Source organism: Patagioenas fasciata, chromosome 23 (genome assembly GCF_037038585.1).
Source record: "Patagioenas fasciata isolate bPatFas1 chromosome 23, bPatFas1.hap1, whole genome shotgun sequence".
Classification (NCBI taxonomy): domain Eukaryota; kingdom Metazoa; phylum Chordata; class Aves; order Columbiformes; family Columbidae; genus Patagioenas; species Patagioenas fasciata.
The window spans coordinates 3,893,913-3,917,653 of record NC_092542.1 but is presented as its reverse complement, the minus strand read 5'-3'; the positions used below and the strand labels follow the sequence as shown (position 1 = coordinate 3,917,653).

The following is a 23,741-nucleotide window of genomic DNA, read 5'->3' as shown; positions in this document are numbered from 1 at the left end:
CAATCAGAACCCATCTGTTGTCATCTCTTGTTTTTCTGAAGAAAATATAGACTTGAGTGTATTCCCTATCTTGGCCTCAATCACGTGTGCAGCTGTTTCTTTATATCAGAAAACAAGTTAAGAAGCAAAGACTTGAAGTAAAGCAGGATTAAAAATGAAAGACAATTTATTAGAAATTAAGAAGTTTAGAAACCTTTAAAAATCCATTTTGTAGACCACAGTTAAAATAGTTCCAATTCTAGTTCCACACAGTTGAAATTTACAGCATGAATAGTCAAACATATGTAAGGTAATTCCCAAGACACCTTTATCTCCCATTTTACACAAGACTCAACAATTTAAATCCGATTCAAACTCTCTTTAAGGTGAACAAAAATAGATATATTAACTATAACTATCTTTTCCAACATAATAAACCTTTAGGTGATCTGTGGGTAGGAATAAGCATCAGAGAGCATACAGGACAAGTCCTTCCTCCGGGGTTTCTGTCTGCTGGGTGCATCCTCTGGGGGCGCTTGTTTGAGGCAGCAGCAGGAGATGGCAGTACAGCTTCAAGAGAGAACCTGGGCAGGACTAATTAATCCAGGATTTTTGAGCTGCTTTTTTTCCTCTCTGTGGGAAGGTAAGCTGCTTACTATACACTAAAGAAAGGTGCATCGAGGACACTTGTGATGGATTCCTCAGGTTTGAAATGTGTGTCATTTTTGTGATTTGAGTCCCTCTTGGAAGGAGTTTACTCAGCAATGCTTAGTGGACATGCTGAAGGAGGCATTCTTTTCTCAGTCCCTGCCTAGCTGGTTGATACTAAGGCAACCCACTAGTCACAATGCTAGTGGAAATACACCAGTAGTTTTTCTGAAGGTGCTGTAAGTGCATTTTGTTCTAACCTATTCTAACGTGGTATTTTTCCCTTTGGAAAGAGCCTTAAGAGGAGGAAATAAGTTGGAGCCCTGATAACGCTGGTGGCTGTGGCCGGTGCTCAGTGTGCCTCCATGTCTGTGTGTGTACAGAGCCGGCATGCAGCTGTTGCACGTATTAGATGAAATGAACAATTATTTGGCTGATTTTGAGCTGTCCTTTGCCCACATTCTGTGCAGTGGCATCGTGTAGCTTTACAATCAAATATTGGTTCCCTCTATGGTTTGAAATCCTCTGGCCGGATCTTCATTTCAACTCTCTTCAGGGAATAGGTTGATCCGTGCCATCCGTACCAGGTAATGCCATCCATATTCTTGGTGTGTTCTCCTTTGCGGTAGTAAACCCCGTTCAGGTTGGAATCTGTGCAGCAATTGTACCAATATCCACCTTTTCAGAAAACAAATTAATAGATTCCTGGTGAGCCATGTACTTAAAACAGGTAAGTTTAGTATTAATGATAAGAATTATTGCTCTTTCTTGAGGAGAGTGACCAGAACGTAGTATTTAATCCCTGGAGTTTATAGCCCTAATAGCTGGGATTGCAGGTAAATTCAAAACTTAACACATATACTAAATATGTAAAAGCTTTACAATTAGATGGCCAAATTAGTCTGGTAGCTTTTCATTTAGTTGCCCATTCCTCTTAGACTATTTCCTTGACATGTTTCTTTCTCTGACTCTGAGAGTAGCATAGGAAATGAATTTGGGTTCTTAGGTTGGCCATCTTATGGTGTATAAAAGGTTTCTGGACTCTGCAAGTAAGCTATCCTGTTTATTGAGACTGGTATTAACAATTTTATTTGTGTATCACATGAGGACACAATGAGGAAACTAAAAATAAAGATGCAGTGAAGACAATTGTCTCTTATAAAGATAATAAGTTGAATGAAGAGAGTAACCTCATGAGAGGCTCTTAATGGAGCGAGGATAAAGATTAGAAGCCAGGCTGAACCTTGAGGTGCATGTAGGATAATAATATAGGGCAATAATTACAAGTCCCTAATACTGGAACTTGAAATCTCACAAAAATATAAGAAAAATAAAAAACTTCTAGATATAGTACTACGTATAGTACTTCTAGATATAGAAGAGTACTGATGTCTGTAATGTACACTCTGGCTTTGTGTAAATCAGCTTTCCCACATAGCCGAAAAGTGTTTATTGGTCACATCTCCCTGGATTTACCATCCAGATGCTACTTACTAGTTACCTGGAAAGAGCAAGCCCTGAGTTCCCTACAAATCACAGCTCTCGGGACAGGAAGGTGTTTACGTGTGTTTTACCTTTACGGAACTGGGCACAGTCATCCACGCACTTGTCGTTGTCCTTGTCCTTCGTGCTGAAGGCTGTGTTGTTGTGGTACCTTAAGGAATCACGGCCCGTGTTGCCAGTGTAGTTCCCCACAAAAAGACGATAGCTGTTTATTTCGTTGCTCAGCATGAATTGCTTGTATTGTGCATAGCGTATGTTACCTTCCCAGTCCTGCCACAGAATGGTGAACAAGAAATACGTCCTATTAGAATAGTTATGAAAAGACTCCATCTATGGCTATGTACACTGCGTGTATATATCTCTCAGCCTCAGATTTTTTATTGGTTTTTGCTTTTGTTTTTTGTCTCAGACACAAACTACAGAAACTTCTATGTTAAGGCAAAGAGACTTTCCAGAACAAAGCATCATATTTCCAAGTCTTATGTGCACTGGTATTAAACAATATGTATGGAAACCCAGTGTGCAGCTCTTGCATTCAGCATCCTTGTCTCATAGTGTGCTGCCTCAAGTAATTTTTTGCTTCTCTGACAGAGTGATTTTTAGATACAAAGCCTTTCAGCTCGCTTTTTCCATTACACATATCCCATCCCTCAAGGCTATTGTACCAGCTATCAACTAGTCCAAGTCAAACCAAGCCTTTAGAAGGCTGTAGAAATTGTTTTGGGGTAATACAATGCAAACTCTTTGGAACAGAAGCTGGAAAGAGGTGCTGCAAAAGGAGAAGACTCAGAGTCTTTGAACCTTTATCTGTGTTAATCTTTCAATCTGAGGTGATCAGCGGTTTGATCTCTGTCTGCAGTGGGTTCTGCAGGATCCTCTAGAGCCCCATGCATCCCTTAATGCATCATCTGTATCCAGACAGACGGTCGTCCTACTGACTTTGCATGCTGGAGAATGTGATTCTGTCTTGTCCTTGAATGTATCACTAGCACCATCCTATCTCCTTTTCCTGTAATTAAAATATGCAAATTCTTTGGACCTCCTTTAGAGATAGGAGACAGTAGCTGCTACTAGAGAATCACGTTGTACAAAAAACCTTTTGCTGCTGAAATTGAGAGCTTATTCATTACCTCCAACTCCACTCGCAGAACAGTGGGACGTCTTGAAAGTCGGTAGATATTTTCATTTCCCAGCCAAAAGTCTCCCCGAATATTGCCAAATCCATCCCTGTATTGTTTCCAGTCCCTATTGAAAGATGTCAAACCAACTTTGCGTCTTTGGATGACAGTCCAGCCACCACCATCTGTCTCCATGTCACAGAACACCTAGAACAGGAAAAAATACAGTGTTTACTTGTCAGTGGAACTAGAAATGTTCAATTCTTTTAACGCAAGACAGGACATTGTTCCAGATTTCAAAACTTGAAGAAATTCCTATTTTCTTTAAGTCATGGAAAAAAATTATAACATGAACCCTTTTTCTGTTTTCTCCCTTAAATGTGCATTCTTTCCTCTCTTGAATCAGCATCTTTCTGTAAGCAAACCTCAAAGTGCAGGGTGTCGTAACTCAGTATGCACTCTTTTAATCTCTGTGGTAGATAAGTATTTCTTGATTATATTTGAAAAAACATGTCCATATACATAGTGTACTTGACATCCTTACCTCCAGATCTGGACTCCCCAAAAATTCGTCAGGAGGTAGCTTGTAAACACCAGAGATTCGGTAGTTCTTCTGGTAAAGTGAGGAGCAGTCATAGACAGCATCTACTTGAATCAGAACCAGAAGGTAAGAATCTGAACAGCAAGAACAACTCCCCCATCAGTGTTTTTCTGTAAAGTTCATAGTACAAGGAATGATTAAGTGAAGACAACTTCCCACAGGTCTGATGCTTTCCTGAAGTGGTTTCGTTTAGATCTATGCATGCACTGGAAAAGGGGACATCTCTGCTTTCTCTTCACAGTGCTTTTAGCTGCAGTGTGTCAGTCACTGAAGCCTCCTCCCTGTGTCGGAGGTAAAACGCCCAGGTATTTTTCAGAGATAAACTAGCTGGAGCGAGGCTTTATCCATTCTGACAGTTTTCGGTTTAGTACAGACTAAATGTCTCTTACCTGGTGAGATGAGACACATATGTTTTAAGTACCTTTGGCGCCAGTTCCTTCTATATGTTGTATTTTTTCCAAACCTGCACTACACCTCCGAAGAGATTTATTATAGTAAAATTTTTGCTTAAGACCTACTGTAAACAGTGGTTTGGCAAAACTAGCTGCGTGGAGCTTTTTGTGAGAAGAATTTACTAAGCAGATTGAGAAGTTTTTCCTTTGCATTTAAAAAAAAATCCTAACAACAGTCTTTTGAGAAACCAAATCATCCCAGACAACAGCGGTCTCTTCTTAAGGAAGGTTTAATCTTGTTGCAGTGAATTTCACGTTAAGAGAAAAGCCAACAAAAATGACACCCTCGTCTAGAAGCAGCTTTGCAGGTAGCTGACCTACAAAATGCACCTGCATTCCATGTTTAGTACAGGCCTGTGCAATCACTGTGCGCAGTGAAATCTTCCCCTCAGGGAAGAGAATTTTGAACAATTTAACTGTGCTCTGGCCGGGCTTATATCACAGTTTGCATCTTGCCTCATCTCAGCCTTGAATATTTGAGAATTACCATTCAAATAACAGATCACTCTTTGACTCTGGTTCAGAGATAGTCATAAAGATACAATTACAAATCTCCAGTAATGCTTGGAGAGCATTTCTAATTGTTTTACCAACTCCTAATCCCCTGTCAGCACTGTGACCTCGGAGGATGTTTCTGCCAGAGCCATTCCTGATGGAGCCAGCTCCCTTTCTTTTTGGATTGGTACTGTAATGCTCAGAAATGAAATAAAAGACTGAGTTCTTCACTGTATGAATGCAGTACCTGTCTACTTTTTCCACTCCCTGATAACAGACATACAGACATTAAAGTGCAGCTGGATCTTTGGACTTTTGACAGATTTCAAACTAGGATCACCTGCCTGCAGAAGTATTCAGTATGCATCCTTGCTAATCACATTAGTGGCACATGCCAGCATTAAGAACTAGTTGTTAGTTCATATCATGCATTAAGAGGTTTATCTGAGAGCTTGGTGACTCCCTTCTTACCAGCTGAAGTTTGCGTGACTGTCTGAGCTGCCTGGAGTTGCATGATATCGATCTGGTTGTTCATTTCGGAGTATTTGCTCTCGGCGTCGATGAGGCGGGACTCCATCTGCTTGGTGCTCCCTTCCAGCTCCATCACCTGCATCACCACGTTCACCCAGTCACCTTCCTGCTTCTTGCTCAGCTCCTGCAGCATCCTGCTCAGGTTGGCCACTTGCAGCTTGAGCTCCTTCATCTCATCGCAGCAGCCTGTCACCTTGGACTGCGCGTTCCCGTTGATCATTCTCCTTTTCGGAGGCTTCTGCAGCAGCGCTGGGTGGATTGCCACAGACACGGTGACGATGCAGAGCCATGCCAGCTGAGCGGTGGATCTTGCTGGCATTTTTGCTTACAGCAACAGAAAAAACTTCCAGCTGAATGCAGCTGGGGTAGGGATGAAAGTTTCTGCAAGTGCTCCAGCAAACTGGTACCTCGCTTTCTTCCAATGAAGTGACTCTCTGAAGGTGGAGCCTGAAGAAGTAGCTTGTTTCTTTTTTTTTTTCCAGACCCTTCCTGTCAGTCTGTGCACATTGCAAGTCTGTCTCAGAGCATCTTATATACTATTTTTCTGTTTACCTCCAGCCCCCTGGAGCCATGAAGAGCTTTCCGGCCCCTCCCAGTTCATCTGTTCACATCAGGTGTTTACAGGGTGAAATTGGAACAAGTTTCAGCCAGGAGAGGCTGAGGAGAGCAGGAGAGACTTCACTCACGTCTGTCTTGAAGGGGTGTGGGAGAAGGCTTGGAAATGAGGAGATTTTCCAGCAATTATTGCCTGTTGGATTGTAGCCCTCTTGGTGACTACTTCTGGCACTTCAATAACATAAGATCATTAGAAGTCCAGAATGTGGAAAGGCTGCCCAAATAGGGTGAGTTTCTAAAGCCCAGGGGAGGTGACTGCCTAGCAGGTAGCCAGCCCTCACTGCAACAAGTCCCTTCTAATATATTCCCCAGAAGTAGGAGGTAACTCTATGCTTGCAGCATGTGTTAATTTAGGTAATATTTCAGCAAATTCCTCAGTTCAGCGTCTAATCCTTTTCTCTCTGGACTCCGGTATCTCTGCACTATTTGTTTAGTAGAATTTCGTGCTGCTCTTTTTAGAGACAGAATGCCTGAGGGTGGGATGGAAAGCAGTCTGCAAAACATAATACATAAGTCAAAACCCAGGCCTGTGTTTGCTTGTAGTGAACAAGTGAAAGGATGTAAAGTAATGCTGATAGACAATCTACTGAAAATTGACAAGAGGTGTATTTTTTACAGGCAACATGATCCATCTAACTCCAGTATTATGGAGGCTGGTTTATTAACAGGTTAAGAGAGGAAAATCTGTGGATAATTTAAATATAAAATGTAGGTAAGTGTAAGTCTTTAAACATTCAGAGTATAGGTCAAGTATCATCTGGCTAAGACAGTGACTTCCAGTCTCCTTTTATAGTTCAAGCTGGTTATGGTGGTTTGATTCCAAAGCAGAACTGTTTCAGCAGTGGTGCAGCCTTTTGCAAAAGGTCTGCAGCTTTTTTTTCTAGCTCCTTACAATAAGTTGTTTCTCCACAGGCCAGCTGCTCTATAATTACCAGACGTATGGGTTCTTGCATCTTCCTGCAAAGTTTCTGATTGTGGTAACTGGCAGAGATAAGGTGCAAATAAAGGAGTAAATGGCTCATGTATCTGTTTCTGGGGTAAATGCCATTAAAGCTTCTTGGTGTCCAGGAAAACAAAAGAAAGCTAGTTATGCTTCTTTTACAAACAAAACGAGGACAAACCCAACTGAGAGTGGCTATAACATCTAGGCTGCTTTTGCTGATCCAAAGTGGCTGCAGGATTTCTGCTTAATTAGAAAAGATTAGATCTTGCTGATCTGACATCCACTTTTAGAGAAATAAGAAGCACAATGTTGTCTTGGTGCAGTTTCTCTTCCTCCTTAGCTTTGTTACACTTGTTGCTGGATGCTTTATTTCTGCCTCTATTTTCACCACAGCTGGCTAATAGTTTTCTGCACAACAGGAATGAGATACCTTATGGGGTGCAAAGATTTAAGATGAAAGCATCAAAGCACTGAAGGGGTGGAATGTGAACGCAGATGTTTCATAAACCTGAGCTTTCTTGGAGTAGGAAGAGGGATCTTTTGGAGGAGGTTGGAGTTAGACATCTCCAAACAAGCCATGTGAGTGTCTCGAGTTCCTCTGTGGGTGACTGTCCAGGTGTTGTACATTGGGCAGAAATCACTGTAGTCTGGAGTATCAGCTGGTGAGGCTCCTGTGTGGTATTGGTGACCTGAGACATTGCCAGAGATCTGCAAGTATGGTTTGATTAAAGTACTGAGCAGTATTAAAGTACCTGCGCAGCAGACGGGAGGCTTCAGTCACATTTTTGTCATGGACATTCCAGAAACCTTCCCTAGCAAAATTGCTTTTTGAGACTTCAGACTAGAAAGTGCCAGTGCACACGGATGAGAGCCTGACCTTTTTGTTCTGCCTGTAATCCTGTCTGAGCCCTCTTCCAGCTGGAGCTTCTGTCATTCCCAGGGGCAAATTCTTCTCAGGCTTCCTGTGATGAGAAACATGTTTTTGTCAAAGTTGGAACACAGAATAGGGCAGGCCAGACTCTGGTTTCTCAGCTCCAAAAAGCCACCCTGCAAACACCCCCACATCGTGTTGCATAGGTCTTCGTTGTGCTGCTGCACTCACTCCCCGTAACTTTTCTGTTTGTCTTATACAGTCTGAATTTCACCCTCACATCATGAGAGACAGATGTGGAAGAGGGGACCCACTTGTAGATTCGTGCATTCCATCTTGATACAGATTCTGCAAGGATCTAGGAATCAGCCGAACTCTCTCTTTGCACACAGATGTTAGAACACTGCGCAGGAAGGCCTGTGAATCTCCTCTCTAAACTGGAATATTTAACTACAATTTAGACAGCCGTGGTTTTATTTTGGGTTCAGCCTCTGACTTGTGTATTCTAGTGCAAGTCATCTTTTTTTTTTGCCTACTTTGATTTACCTGTTTTAAAATGGAGATAATACTTCTTTATTCTCTCACTGTGCTCTGCTTAAGGGGTCACAACAGAGATGCTATGCAGGAATGGAAAAGAGAACAAATCTTCCCATCTGTCATAACTTTTGAGGAAGCATTAAGAGAGATTTCAGCAGACAGATCTCTCTTGGCAGAGACCTTAGCCTTAATGGAATCTGACTACTTTATGAGTATTTGGAAGATGAATCTTTCCCTGTTGCAAGGAGAACTGAGTGTAGTCACTTAGGCAGCAATAGCTACTGATGCTCGTCATTGCCAGATGAGATCAGCTGTAGAAGTTGACAGTCTGTAGGAAACTCTTCCGCTCTTCTGTACTGGTGTACTTACAGCTTGAATTTGGAATGCTGTCATGTTTTGGAAAAAACATAACTGTGGGCATAGCTATGGAGAAACTAGTGCTGTGATTACTGACTGGGTCCTAGTCCAATTTTTTCTTTTTCCTCAGAATTGAAAGAGAAATTGAGCATCATTTGGTCTGAAATTTATCACTCTGGTTTCCCTCTATTGCATTTTATATGTGGAAATATTTGCTACATGGTAGCTAGGAGGATGAAATCCTTAAGTCATGAGGCAAATCCTTTCTGACTTTGTTAACGATGTAGGTTTGAAGTGGTGGGAAGAACTGAATCTAAATATGGTTGCAGTTACTATGTACCTTATGCTTACTATGTTGGTTGATGTTACCAAATTCAAGTAGATTGGTATTACTTGATTAGAACTAGAGATCTCTTGTCCCTGCAGGGCCGGATTAGAGCAGAGGTGGGTTTAGATGACTGCCTGCCCTGGGAAGCTGTTCTGGCAGGTGTACGTGAAGCTGAGACAAGAAGAAAAGCTCAGTGCCCCATGGCTATTTATTTGGTTGCCAGTCATTGCAAAACCCTTAATATGCATCCGGCAAATGTGTAGAATCCAGCATTCCTGGTGCTCGCTGGGGCGGCAAAGGTTCTCGGCAGCTCTTTGCAGGCAGGAGCCCAGGCTGTAGAGCTCTGTGAAATCCTGCCCTCCCCTCCCAGGAAGCGCAAAACTGCTCCTCTGCCTTTGGAGATGCTCGTAAATGTTCTAAAAGTCATTCAGCTATAGCTTTGCAGTAACAACTAAATCCCTAGTGAAGTGTAATAAAATTGTTGTCTACTGCAAATAATTATTGTAACTCTCTGAAGTTAAATAGGAACAAGTGAGAGGAACAGGTGAGAAACAAGACGCTGATACTTCCTACAATCATGTGATTTTTATTTAATGTGTCGTTTCTTTGCATAACCAACACAAAGACTCTGGCTCTGTGTTTCACCTCCTTCTGCTAAATATTTTGCTTGGCAAGTTTTTTTCCTTCTCTGCCTTCACTGGTTCATAAGGCAGAGGTGATATAAAACCTTTTGCAGCCTGAGCAGCAGGGCTGGCTAAGAATCTTATTGTAATGGTTTTCACTGCTTTTCAAGGCTCATGAATGTCTTTATTTGATTTGCAAGCATTTATATCAAGATGGGGAATCTGGCCCAATTTTAATGCCTGTGAGCAATATGGGATGCTCTTCCTGAAGTGGCAGCTACTTTGGCCTGTGAGCAGTCGATCACCGCAGCTCTTTATTGAAAACAGCTCTCTGCTGGTACTGGTTTGTTCCCAGCATGGGAATAATTTTTAGTGGCATGATGGAAATGCATTGGGGTTTGGAATTGTTTGGGGGGCAACTGGTTGTTTTCTCAGGTTTGTTGAATCGAGGACTAACACAAATAAACTGGAGAAGCGGGGAAACAGACCAACAAAGCCAGTTACTTGTGCTGGAGGATTATCTGTTCCCCAAAGCAGCCACAAAATAGCAGCGCCTTCCACTTCTAATCCCAGGAGCAAGCTCTCAGCACTTTTTCAGAAGGAAAAACAAGTTTGAGTTAGGTTGGTAAAATCTGTCGCATAGAGGAGCTTTTTAAACAAACTCAGGGAGACTTAAAGAGAAGAGTTTGGATATCATCCTGGCTACAGCACAGATATTGATTAATAAACGGGGGAAAAATCATCTGTAATCTTGCATATAACTGTCTTCTCCCGAAGTGTTCTGTGCTGGTCTCATTTCCTTGTCCAGCTGCTGAAGATTGTTCACTTGGAATATAGGAATTAATGCTTCTGTTATTGTGATCAGCCTCAATTTTAACCCTACAGCGCTGCATTATGTAATTATACAGCGAGTCCAGGTGAGCCAAACTCGTACAAAAGTTCTTTGATGAAAATCAGTTTTGCAACTAATTAATCCTCATTTTGAAGGAGAGCAGAGCTGAATACTTTCCTGAAAGATGATGTGTAACCTGTGACCTACCAAACCTATACCTAAAAATTTCCAAGTAACGAGTTACAACAGTCAAATTTTACGGCCTGCTGCCGAGCCGTCCAGTAAAGTAGGTGGTAGTGATGGCTTTTTCCTTTCTTCTAAACAAAAATGAACAGAGCAATGTGTTCTACCCTCAGTGGATATGAAAAACAGTTGATCTTAGTCTTTAATATTAAACTTTATATTATCTTGAATTAGGAACAACTGCAAGGACACCACCCAGTAAACAAAGACTTAAGTTACTGTCTGCTGAATTAGCCAGCAGCATTTTTTCTATCTGGAAGGATGTTTTACCACCTTCTCCTTTAATCCAAAAAGATTTTGCAGTTCTCTTTTTCCCGATACAAGGAGAAATCGAACCCCCCAGATTCTAATCCTGTAAACTGCCCTGATTTCCATTGGCAATACTGTAAAACCCCCTGGCAACCCTGCTTGGCTGGAATATCAGCCCTTCAGGGCCTCCTCTGTGTGCCCGCATGCTTTTCTGTAGTGGTGTTCATTCTGTCTGCTCTCCAGCACAATAACCAGAAAACAGCTCTGGTGCTTCCAGAATATTACCAAATTTAAGAAGATTTTGCCTGAGTGCAGAGCTCATCACATCTACAGGGAGAGGGACGATGCTTCAGAGGAAGGTGAAGGGACCGGGAAGCACAGAATGCCGTGGTTTCTAAATGCGTATTTTGAACATGTTAACTGGACTCCATGTGGAAATGTTTTTCTAAGAGAAGTACAATCATCCGACCCACTCTTGGGGAATTTGTATGCGGGGAGTTGTGGGTCTGTTGCAAACACATTCCAGTCAGCTGTGGTAGTAGTGATTTTTGGGAATGGTCAATACCCTTCCAGCACTCAGAGCACACTAAATCCAGCCAATGAGAAAAACTAGAAATCCGAGGTCTTTCAAAACAAGTTAAAACTCCAAAACACAAGATCAGAACTTAATCTGCACGCAACTTTTCCTTTAGCCTGTTAAACTGAACAGCAAAATGATGCCGTGATTACCAAGGTTCTGTTACTCTGAAGAAATAAGTCAGTGAATGTGCAACCATGTCAATAACACCCACTTTGATGTGTGAGTCTTGCTTTGGAGGGATTTTTGTACCCTTCCTGACAGTTGTACTTACCTGTGTTTAGGTTACTTTCTGAGAAAACAGTGAATGTTTTATATATGCTACTTTAGTGTAGTGCATCAAAACATGAAGTAATTGACAGATTTCCCAGTCGGTGGCTTATCCTAGTCCACAAAAGTACCTATTTTTACTCACTGTGTGGGCTAGATCATTTGTTATAAGAGAGTAATTTATTATTAATTATGACAACACAGTATTATAGCTACTGTTGTGTATTCTTTTAAATCAGTCTTTCTCCTTCCCTTCTTTCCCCTCCCTTTGCTTAAACTTAGCCAGAGGCAGCTTTGGAATATTTCATTCTACTTTGAGCAGCCAAGAAAGCACAAAACAAAAAAAAAGTAATCGAGTGCACTAGGGAGCATCAGCAAAAGAGCAATGCTAATTGTCCAAGAATAAAAGATAATGGCCAATTTTGTCAGGAAGCCGTTGACAAGAAAGATAAGTTGGAAGTAATTAACTGTCTGATGTACTGGCAGTGATGTGTCTGCCAGTGGCTCTTTAAATCATCAGGATATGAGATGTGACAGCCATTTATCACTTTTATGGGGCACTGCTGCCTTGCTTTCCCCTGGGAAGTGTGAAGGTACAATATTCTTTGACTGTCTTGCTAAAAACCGGCATTTTGGGGTGTCTGTCATCTTAAACTGTGATTCTGGTGCATTCTAAGCCTGACTAAATCTGATTTGAGCTCAAGCCATTCTGAGGTCCTATTTGCAGAGTATTTTACTTGACCTTTGCAGATATCCAGAGTGTGTCTAGGAGCTTGGTTGTCAGGAAAGGGAGCTTCCACAGACACAACAAATATAGCACTAATTTAAAAACTTCCCATTTTTCTTAATACTATAGATTTCCTTGTCTGTTACTGATCAATGGGCTACTCATAGTGGAAAAAAACATGCAGTCATTCTGATGGCAGTGGGCAAGAACGGGCATTTCTGAAAGACACCTATATCTACAGCAGCATATTCGAAGATGGCTGAAAGTCTCTTTGCATTTCTCTCAGATGACGTATTTTGTTTTGTTAGATTATGCTGCTTCCATTCCAAATGTTAAGCAGTATTAATACCGAACTGAAAGTAGGGTTGCAAACTTTCATGAAGCTAATGGCTGTGCTCCTGGTGACATTTGTCAACTGTTCTAATGGTGTAGGTTGTTTCCTGGAGTATTGAAATCTCTACGCTGATTTGTAAAGGAGTTGGGTTTCTGTTTAAGAGAAAGGGGAAAAATATCAATACTGTAAAGCTCTTAATGAGTGCAGCTGTTTGAGAAATTATGCCTTTCAAACTATTGGCAGCTACTCTCTCTGTGCAGGCTGCTGTTTAGAACTGATGATCATATACAATCACTATTTTGTATAATGAGTCTTGAGAATATATACAGAGAATATGCATGCACCTATTCTTTTGCACATACGTCATCATTGCCTGTCCTGTGTAGGCTAATCGTTCACTTGAAAGTTTTAAAGAGTAATGAAGGTGTTCCATTGTTATTTCTAAGTGACAGAGCTTGGTATTGTCAAGGTCAAGCTCATATCAGCCTCTAAGGATTGTCAGCTGTGTTAAATGGTCTTTTTCTTCCTGCCTTTTCAGCATTAACAATAAACTGCAACAGCCAGAAGCAGCTGCTGGGGTCCTGGAATATGCCATGAAGCACTTTGGGGAGCTGGTGGGTCCTGCTGGGTGATTCTTTTCATGTCTTATGTCTTCATGGTTTTTGTAGGTGTTGTTTGTAGTGGTGGCCGTGTGTTTTTTCAGTGAATCGTGTTGAGGTTCTGTCCCCACTTAAAAACATTGCTTCATGCATACTGCAGGGGCCTTATTGCCTGTAGGGATATATACTGGTACTTAGCTCTATGCTGTCAAAGACTGCACACAAGTAAGGTAGCTGGGGAAGGCCACAAGAACTTGTGCAATAACCTGATTTGGAGGAGAATTTAGCAGCTATTGTTGACACTTAATTACCAACTTATTTGAAATATTACAGCTGAGCTGAGAAGTTAAAGGACTGAGTGGAAGACCTGGGTGCAGAGTATGCTTTACACTGAGCATGGTTTATACTGACTGTGCCCACAGGGCTGGAAAAAGAATCTATTCTGCAGCTTATGTCAAGACGTCAGTTGCCAAGGGCCGAGCAGAAGAACATTGGCAGAGATCAGTATGGAAAAAATATCAAGGCATTTTATTTCTTGAAAATTAGAAACAAAATCTAGAGACAAAGACTGAAGAAAAGTTTGTGCAGCTGATAGGGATCACTGCTTGGCTTAGTTTTAAAGTCTTTGTTACAAACCACAGCTTTTCCTTGTGAGGACTTTGATTAGACCCCAACATTATACATGCCTGGTGTATTAAATAGTGGCCTAGCGGTAGCCAGACGCACAGGGTACTGTTTGGGTTTTCCAGTTGGTCACTCCGTTCCTAACCACAGGACTGTTGTTTAAATGCAAGCATGTACAACAAAGGCTTTTCTCTGTATCACAGAAGTCCATGAGGATATTTAGAATGAAAAGAAAGGGCTAAGTGACCACCATAGACACAGAATTTTTCAGGAAAAGCTTTAGTAATTAACATAGAATGGTGAATATTAATCCCACTACTTATTCTGGTTTTGATTTTGTTTTTTTCCCTGTGCCTTAGGAAATTCAAGCTACGTGGTATGAGAAGCTTCACGAATGGGAAGATGCTCTGGTGGCCTATGACAAGAAGATGGACACAAACAAAGATGATCCTGAGCTGATGCTGGGACGGATGCGTTGCTTGGAAGCTCTTGGTGAATGGTAAGAGTGCCTGAAGATTGAGGAAAATAAATTACTCCCCCTTTAAAACCCTTTTGCCCATCTTGAAGATGGCTGAGTTTTTAGCATTCATTAATCAGTGTCTTTGTAGACACTGGGTATTTCAAACCCTGTGTTAAATATGTTTTGTCAACATGTAACTGCTTAGAGTCAGTTTTGTGGAAGGGTGAGCTGGTACTGAATTATAGCTCTCCAGTTAACTGAGGGCTTCTGTTTCTCTCCCTGCTCAATTCGACGAAGATAATTGGAGAAGGCATCCTGCGCGCTGTAGCGTGCCGTTCTACCCAGGGGCATGTGTGATTTGGTCCGGGTTCCGCCTTTCTACTGAACTTTTCATGTCACTAGAGCTCTCTCCTGATGGGTCCTGACATGAACCCAGGGGATGGCACCCAGCGAGGAGATTCCTCTTCAGTAAAGTAATTTTGCGGTTATAGAAACAGGGCTGTTTGAGAAACCTAATTCTGATAGCGTTTTTCTGCCCTTTTTGTTTCTAGATGTGGGTGAGGCAAATTTGGCGCAACTTTTTCAGTAGGAAAAACAGATTCTCTGACTGTTTCTCAATCATCATTTCTAGGAGTAGCCATTTCCTGTCAGGGGTTTACAGAATTTCTCCTTTTCGCTGATCAGAAATTGTGGATTCTTCTTAGGGGGCAGCTCCACCAGCAATGCTGTGAAAAGTGGACCCAGGTCAATGATGAGACTCAAGCTAAGATGGCCAGGATGGCTGCTGCTGCTGCCTGGGGTCTAGGTAAGGTATCCTTGTGTGGTAGGATATGCCAGCCCACGATGTGGAAGCACAGGTAGTTTTACCTTGCTTCAGAACTACAAAACATAAGAAACCGTAAAATCAAGAGCAAAATTACTGATGTTGGGATATGAAGTGGCATTCAACACTGAAAACCTGCATTTACAGGAGGTCTCCCAGTGTGGTCTCAAGTACCAGACTGCCTTAGTGGTCTCAGCAGATACCGGTTGCTTAACTGGTCCCTTTGACTTAGTTTTACATTGAACATAGCTCAGACTTGAGATGAGACTAAGAGAATTTCTCTGATTTGTGGCAGACTCCTATTTACAAACTACAACAATATCTATTGAGCCTTTTGATAGGTTGTATCTGCTGAGTAGGCAATCATATGCGGAATAAATCTATAAATGATCCAAATATTGGTTATGTTGGTAGCTTGGTACTTACTAGAGAAGCTTATAAGTCACTTACTGTCTACCAACTTTTGCTAAAAAGGATAATATTTTACTTTGTAGGACAGTAATTCATTCGTATGTTCTTGAAATGTCAGCATTTCAACCTTTTCATCACAGGGAATGCAAGAGCCTTTCCCCCGTGGCTGACAATTTACCTAGAAGTAAAACGCTTATGTTTTTGCTTGCCTATAGCTCTGTATGTATGTATACAGCTCCTGTGTAGGTATATATGCAGTTTCTGTGTGTAATGCAGACAAGCTGTTGCAGAGCAGACTGAAAGGGAGAAGCACCACACAGCATTCAGACTGAGTCGCTGATGTCCGAGCACCGTAGCACAGTTCTACTGTCTTCTTGCAGAGAGGGCTGTTGTATTGCTGAGGTGATTTGTGTCTCTGCAGGTCAGTGGGACAGCATGGAGGAATACACCTGCATGATCCCCAGGGACACCCACGATGGTGCTTTCTACAGGGCTGTGCTGGCTCTTCATCAGGACCTTTTCTCTCTGGCTCAGCAGGTAATCCTCTTCCTTCTAGGCTTCCCAAAACCTTACGGTGAACTGGACTGTATTGCTGCACGGAAAGATGCGCTGTTTTAAAATAGTTGGCTATAACCTGTGAATTGTCTGTTTTCTAGTCAGACGGTGCACAAGGATTATCCCAGCAGAGGTTCCATTCTACAAGGCATTGCCTGATAAAAAGCATTCATGGCATAAGACACACATAATATTCTCCATGGGAGTTCCGTGCACTTCTGTCTCTTACAGCTTTTTCAGTGAAGTACCAAAACTTTTGGTCTAATTCTTCTGGTCACAGTGATAAATCTTAGATTGAGATGAGAAATCAAGGCAAGCAATGAGTCTATTAAACAGAGCTGTATTGGGGTGCTTGTTTGTCACAGAGGAGATTTGCAGAGCGACTTTTCCCCCTCTGTAGATGTGAAGCACGTTGTTTACTTTCCAAGGAAGCTAAAGTACTATTTCTCAGAATTCTGCACTGACTTGCCAACTTAGATAGAGGAGTAATTCAGTCTGCTCTGTCAAAACCCATACATAGATTTTTGGATGATGTGCGCAGTAAAATTAGCCAGGCATTCAAAGGGTGAGAGTTCGAGATTAACCTTTAACGTTTTGAACAGGAAAAACTGTAGATGAGAGATTATGTAATGACTGGAACCGGAGCAGGATTTATTTTGTGCTTGAAGGGCATGCCTTAGTTGCAGGAAGAGAAATGGAATTTGCTCTGCTGTAAAATTCATAAAAACCTGTTCAGTTACATAAAACAGTAAAAGCTATTTCCTATCAGTGTATGTTATCACGAGACATTTCTTGAGGCTTTTTTGTAACTGACTCTCTTGCACTAAAATGTGAACTTTTCTCTTCCTCTATAAATGTTACTAACAATGACCTCTACAATGACAGTTGGGTTAGAAATACTTTGATTTGGTAGAAAGACAAACTTCAGACTATGCAGGTGATAAATGGAGCCCCCTTGGCTTCCTTTACAGCTGCCCCTGGACACTGTTTTCCTGTTGATTCTTTCCATCGATAGCGTCCTCTCCTGGGTCTTGTTGGGGAATGGGAACAATGCCAGCTTTGTTCATGAGATGGAACAGATGAATAGCAGTTTCAACAGCTGACTCTAGATAAAACATGCCACCTTTGCCCCAATATCTTGTTCTATTTCAGTGCATCGATAAAGCCAGAGATCTGCTAGATGCTGAGCTGACTGCCATGGCAGGAGAGAGCTACAGCCGAGCCTATGGGGTAAGTGTCTAATTCAGCCTTCGTTCTCCTCCTGATTGCCTCAGACTGTCTCTAGAAGTTGCCTAAAACTTCAGAGTAGTGCTTGTATCAAACATGAGACCTGTGTTAGGCCCACAAGCTAAATGCGTCTTGTTGGATAAGAAACGTAACTTTGTAGGAGCAGCTTTGGGACAAATTAAACAGTGAAGTGAGCTCCCACCCTTGGAAAAAAATAAGAATTGATGTTTAGAAAGTTCAAATCAGCAGCTCGTCAAGATACCAGCATATACCAGTCTGTCCTTTACGTGTTGGGCAGCATATGTACTTCAGATTTTGATGCCAAAATACTGTTCCTTAATTATAGACTTGTTCTGTAGTGATTGGGATGGAATGTGATTGTTTCCTTCAGGCTATGGTGTCCTGCCAGATGCTGTCAGAGCTGGAAGAGGTTATCCAGTATAAACTTGTACCAGAACGCCGTGAGATCATCCGCCAGATCTGGTGGGAAAGACTGCAGGTACATCTATGTAAAGGTCAAGGATGGAGATGCTGATGTGCTGGCAAGAACAGCTTCCTTTTGAGTCAGTGTGATGGCTCAGCAAATCTTTCCATTTCTCTTTCTATCCCAATAGCGTATGTGCTTACATGGTTGCACACTTTCTGTCTCCATTGCGTTTGTCCTGGTTGTTTGGGCTTGTTTTGGTTAACGTTCCTGAGGTGTGTACTGATATGACACTTTAGTAGGGTTATTTAAGCCTTGAAATAGATGTGTACAGAACTGAGACACTAGTATCATCTCCAAGGCTGCTTATCTCACTGTGGAATCACACCTGGAAATACTGGTTTGGTTAAGGCTAGCTTGAACTTTTAACCTGGCTCGCTGCATTAAGAAGAAGTGAATTCTCTTACAGCACTGGAAAACTGGACAGAGAATTTACATACTTGTAAAAGATTGTCCTGTTCATTTTTGACCTCTTAGGACAACATTTCCAAATGATTAGCCTTGTCCTCTTCTAAGAGACCTTTAGCAATGCTGCTTTCCCTGTGTTTAAAGGAAAGTTTGTGCCTTTCTCACGCTAAACAGTTCTGAAGATTTAAATCAGCCAAATATTTTGAGACTGTTTCCTTATGAGGCATCTCTACAGTGAAAGTGAACATCATCCCATGAAGTAGTACATACAGGAGTACTGCTCAAAGAGGTGATTCCTGTAAGGGAAACGGGGGGTGAAGGAAGCAGAATTAGGGTAAAATGTTCTCATTATACCAAATTTTGGCACACTGCCTGGGTAACAATTTCTCCCTATGCAGAGTTCTTCACTGTGACTACTGTTGCTGCTGCATATTTTTTAGCTGTTTGGGAAACTGTGACAAAGCTTTTAGTCTCCCATCTGCATTCCTGTCTGGAAAAGCTCAGGAGCATTCCACTGGGGTGGAGAAACTGAGAGTGACAGGAAGCGTAACATCTAAATACAGCTGTTTATAGACCTGAAAGCAGTACATGCAGTTCTTGCACATTTTATAGCTGCTTTTTAATGATTTTAAAATGCCTATCAGATGAGGTTTACTTGGGTGTGAGGGAACAAGCTTTGCTGAACTTCCCTGCCTTCAGTTTTGGGGAAAAAGGGAAAGAAGTAGATGCTTTGGTGCGAAGGTGCTTGCTGCCATTGGAAATTCTTTTGTTTACCTCAAAACTAAGTCTGAGTTGTCTCTGGATCAATACAAACTTCAGGGCACCACTGATACTCCGAACTACTTGGCCATTGCATTGTTACTGTCTCTTCCACAGTCATCCTTCTCTGTAGCACGATTGAATGTTTGAAATCCAGACTCATCCTGCTCTGACTGACAATATTGTTGTGCCTCTGCCTTCAGACAAGAACCAGACAACGCCTGCACAAGCAGCGTAGCAGTTGGAGCTGCAGGTTCTGGCAGAATCTCAGTTCAGCCATGCCAGCCTCTAAAAGCAACACATACAAGGAGAAGAAGGGCAATAGCAAAAATATCTTTGCAACCATTTGCTTTTGTACCATCCCCGCCTTGAGAATTGTCACTGTTTAAACCAAAAATAGGCTTTAAAACTAGGTTGAGAAGGATTATAAAACTCTTGACTTGTTTTGGAATTGCATAAAGAGCTTCCTTGTTTTTTTTTTTGTTTTTCTCATTTTTCCATTAGAGGTTGTTGATAGGCTGCAAACACTGAGCTGGCTGCAGAAAATAAGAGTCAAGGACTTAACCACCTTCTCACATTGCAGTGTTGAAGAAATAGCCAGCTAGTTCGTAATGTCGGCCTGCTGTGAGTTACGGGAACTGAAGTCTCTCCATCTTGGGAAAAATCCCTTCGAATTTTGACTTAAGGCTCTGTGGAGTATATTGGAGATAAAATGCTGACAAATTCTCTCTTCCTTTTTCTCTCAGGGCTGTCAACGAATTGTGGAAGACTGGCAAAGAATACTGATGGTCCGATCTCTTGTTGTGAATCCGCATGAGGACATGAGAACTTGGCTCAAGTACGCCAGCTTGTGTGGCAAGAGCGGGAGACTGGTGAGTGTTGCCAAGCTCTACCCTCTACAGCAGATTCTTAGATGATTGCCTTTATCATGCTGCTTCAACCTTGAGCATTTCCAAATACCTAAATTGCCCAAGTGGAATGGGCTCTTGTCTGAGGAGGAGACTGGTCAGAAATTGTTGAAATACTAAAAATGGAACCAGTGTAGAGTTCATGCTTGTAGCCAAGGTTATTTCTGTGGGACTAGTGCAATACCTGGGAGTGTCAGAGCCAATTTTTTGTTGTATACTGCACTGGTGATTATTAATAATAGCTCTCTCTGCTAAAGCACTCTGTCAAATCTAGAATGTGGCGTTGTTATGGTTGAACACTACAATCCTATTTCTGCATCCACCACAAGATTTACTACCAAAAATACTTGAAACAGACACTTCACACTCTCTACTGGATTCTGAAATGAGAATCTAATGTTCTGATCCCAATGAAGGCTTATGGTGTATCCTGTGATATTCTTATGAGCCCAGGGAGTCATCATAAGGCTCCTATGTCTGTGTTTTATGTGGAGGGTTGGAGGTATTTTTCAGTGGTGGGTAATTCTACAGTCGCTATGAAATGGAGGCAAGAATGAGCTTTTTTTAACCTGCTTTTACTCTTTGCAACTTTCTGCAGGCTCTGGCCCATAAGACACTTGTCCTGCTCTTGGGAGTAGATCCGTCTCGACAGCTGGATCACCCGCTGCCAACAGTACATCCTCAAGTGACTTACGCATACATGAAACACATGTGGAAGAGCGCCCGTAAGGTACAGAAGAACATAGTACTCTACGTTTCATTGCTCAGGTTTTGTGTGACGCTATACACGTTAGCTCTTCATAATCCCCACAGAACAAAGTCAAGGCTGAAAGTTTTGGGTTTGCTCACCTAGAAAAGGGTAGAAAAGTTTCTATTAATACTAGTTTTACGAAAGTATCCTGAACAGTTTGTACTTAGTTTCTGGGCAGAACTGACTTTTATTAAGGACATTATTGAAAATTTCTAACTGAAAGATGGCTGAAAAGTACATAGGGCTTTGTCATGGGAACAATTTGGCTCCAAAGAGCCTAGGGTGAATGTTTTTGACATTGCAACACAGGGAGAATTTACATAATCAAATCCAATAAGCTCCAGACTGGATAGCTTATCTCTTCTTTTAATATACATTAAAGCCTCCATTTATCCTCATATTCTGCCACATCTTTTTTTATTTTTCCTGTCTCTTGGATTGCCAGCACTGGAGCAGAGCCTGTGCTATGGGAACATTGCCATGACCTAACTACTCTTAATTTGAATTTAAAAAACAGAAGGAGCTGCTGATGAGGCCCTGTTCTATTGGCTTTGTAAAACAGTGCAGTGCTCCTTTATTTTCTTCAGTAAATGACCCAAGAAGTATATGGGTTTTCTCTGCCTGCCTATTTGAGCAAAAGTGGATTTTTCTGTGTTTGACCTGTGATAAAGAAATAGGCAGATAAGATACAGGAAACCAGTGCGGTTGTAGAAAGCAGAATGAAAGAAGGCACAAACATTAAGGGCTGGGGGAAGAGAATGTATCTAAAATCAACTGACTCAAGACTACATTAAGCCCATGAAAACAGAAAAAAAAGATGCAGTTCATAATCTATGAATATTTGCTTGATTGTTGAAGTTGCTGGACTGGTTTTGAGGTGCATGCTCAGTGCATGCAATGATATATCTTGCATGAGCAGTAACAGGACATTCTCTGTAAATGGCTAAAAGGCTTTGAAAGGAAACAAACCTGTATTTTTTACCTTCAGTGAAAATTTATTTCCACATTGTCTTCCTCTCTCATGAAGCTGTATTTAACCCCGGCAGTCCTTAACCCAGCCATCATCCCATTGCAGATTGATGCATTCCAGCAGATGCAACAATTCGTGCAGAGGATGCAGCAGCAGGCGCAGCATGCGATCGCGACTGAGGACCAGCAGCACAAGCAGGAACTCCACAAGCTCATGGCACGGTCAGCACCTGCTCCTTGTCACCCTTTAGCCATGTAGTGAAACCAGCAGCTTTCCCGAGGTTGCGGAGCCCACGCAGATGACACATTTCAGACAAGGCCTGTACTTAAAAACAACAGGGGGTTTCTCATTTAGCTGGTAGAGACCTGTTTGATATTACACTCTTATCTATCACATAATTTCAGTAACTGCTTTCAGGATGGCTGTTTCTGTGGTTTTCAGGAGATTCAGTCAGTTGGAAAGAAACACTTTGCACATGCTTGGCTCAGCTGTGCCCTTAATACCACAGTAGCACTTTGGGCAATAGGTGCCCAGCATGTGATTGTCTCTTAAAATATTATTGCATTAAAAATACAGTTTATAATCTCCATTTTCCTCTGTGGATCTGAAGGTGCCAGATCTGCTGTTTCCAGTTTGAAGACGAAACCGCATAGTGCTTATTATTGAAAGTTTGCTTTTTTTTTTTCCTTAAAGGGAGTCATGCACATAATTTGCTTTTATGAGAACAGGAACTTGATAGTAGCATCATCTTATTTTTTTTAGTGACTATCATGGAAGGCAAATTAGTAATGAGATGCGCACAATATTTTTCTTACTCAGTACTTTCTGGAAAACTCAAAAAATAGGGAGGATGTGTGTGTAACTGTGCCATTTAAAGCCTGTTGAGAGACCAAAGTATTAAGCTTTGCACAAGCCTTCACAGCCCCACCTTACTGCAGTAAAAATACGTTGTTTTTCCTTTCTTCAGGGAGGGGATGACTTAAGGGGTTCTGGCTTGGGGAAAGAGCAGTTGCTCTGTGTTTCCACTGTTTCTGCCACAGTGTTCTCTCCAGAAGGCTGGCTCGTATGGTGATAGGTGTAGCTAGCCAGCACATATGCTGTGTGCTTTTTATCACTGCTGATGAAGTCTTTTGATGTTACCGTTAGCTAGTTCTTACATTTATTTTATAACTGATATATATTAGGAACAAAGTTTGGCCCTCACCTTTTTCCCTAAGCCATTAACTAGTTAGCTCCACAGTTAGAAGCAGGATGTGGGTGTTTTGAACCTCACGGGTTAACATGTATGTTCCCAGTTTGTGGAAGAGGCTCACTGAGTGGGTTCACCACACAAAATGTCTTTCAGACTCCAAATAAGAATTCTGCCTCTTAATCCAGCAGGCTTCCTTTTCCTTCTAGGTTTTGAGTCAATAATCCCTTTGCTTAATCAGGTGTTTCCTCAAACTGGGTGAGTGGCAGCTGAACCTGCAAGGCATCAATGAAAGTACCATCCCCAAAGTCCTGCAATACTACAGCGCTGCAACAGAGCACGATCGCAACTGGTACAAGGTCAGTAAGGGGAAGCTTCCAGGCGCCATTGCAGAGAGATCAGTAAATTTGATCACATCCCATACTACAGGGAAAGAAGGTGTTCATAGGAAGATCTGTAACTATCTGCCTTGTTACTGCAAGTAGGATTAAAATAAGAGAGAAAGCAGCGCATGGCAACCACAAGATTCTTGTTTAGAATTTTATCTGACTGGTAAATCTAGGCCACAATTCAACGTCTATTCTTGCTTTTTGGACTTTGTCTCCTGTCAGTTAACAATGAAGGAGCAATGATGGTCTAAATGAAAAAAAAAAAAAAAAAAATTATTCTCACTCAGTAAACTTGAACTAGGAAAGTGTCCATGTTGCTGATTCTCCAAAGAACCTTTGATTTCAGGGTTG

General features: G+C 41.7%; 2 protein-coding genes across 5 annotated transcripts in view; one reads left to right on the top strand and one right to left on the bottom strand.

Annotated features, from left to right (window-relative positions):
* MTOR (mechanistic target of rapamycin kinase) overlaps positions 1–23,741 on the top strand; it is a 54,322-nt gene that overhangs the window by 18,394 nt on the left and 12,187 nt on the right. For all 3 annotated transcript variants that reach the window (XM_065854924.2, XM_065854920.2, XM_065854922.2), the window contains 10 exons: positions 13,372–13,447; positions 14,416–14,555; positions 15,221–15,321; positions 16,172–16,287; positions 17,458–17,535; positions 17,924–18,031; positions 19,930–20,055; positions 20,690–20,821; positions 21,918–22,033; positions 23,243–23,360. In XM_065854924.2, the coding sequence (XP_065710996.1) occupies positions 13,372–13,447; positions 14,416–14,555; positions 15,221–15,321; positions 16,172–16,287; positions 17,458–17,535; positions 17,924–18,031; positions 19,930–20,055; positions 20,690–20,821; positions 21,918–22,033; positions 23,243–23,360 (1,111 nt within the window). The remainder of the gene's footprint in view (positions 1–13,371; positions 13,448–14,415; positions 14,556–15,220; positions 15,322–16,171; positions 16,288–17,457; positions 17,536–17,923; positions 18,032–19,929; positions 20,056–20,689; positions 20,822–21,917; positions 22,034–23,242; positions 23,361–23,741) is intronic.
* ANGPTL7 (angiopoietin like 7) lies at positions 164–6,157 on the bottom strand. Of its 2 annotated transcripts, none has more exons than XM_071798292.1 (5): positions 5,268–6,157; positions 3,793–3,896; positions 3,261–3,455; positions 2,202–2,400; positions 164–1,305 (listed from the first exon to the last, which is right to left on the bottom strand). In XM_071798292.1, the coding sequence occupies exons 1-5, from the start codon at positions 5,644–5,646 to the stop codon at positions 1,136–1,138; spliced, it is 1,047 nt and encodes a 348-aa protein (XP_071654393.1). In that variant the 5' UTR covers positions 5,647–6,157; the 3' UTR covers positions 164–1,135. The 2 variants fall into 2 exon arrangements, with proteins under 2 accessions (XP_071654393.1, XP_065711369.2); XM_065855297.2 differs by having other exon boundaries at positions 3,793–3,893; positions 5,268–6,156.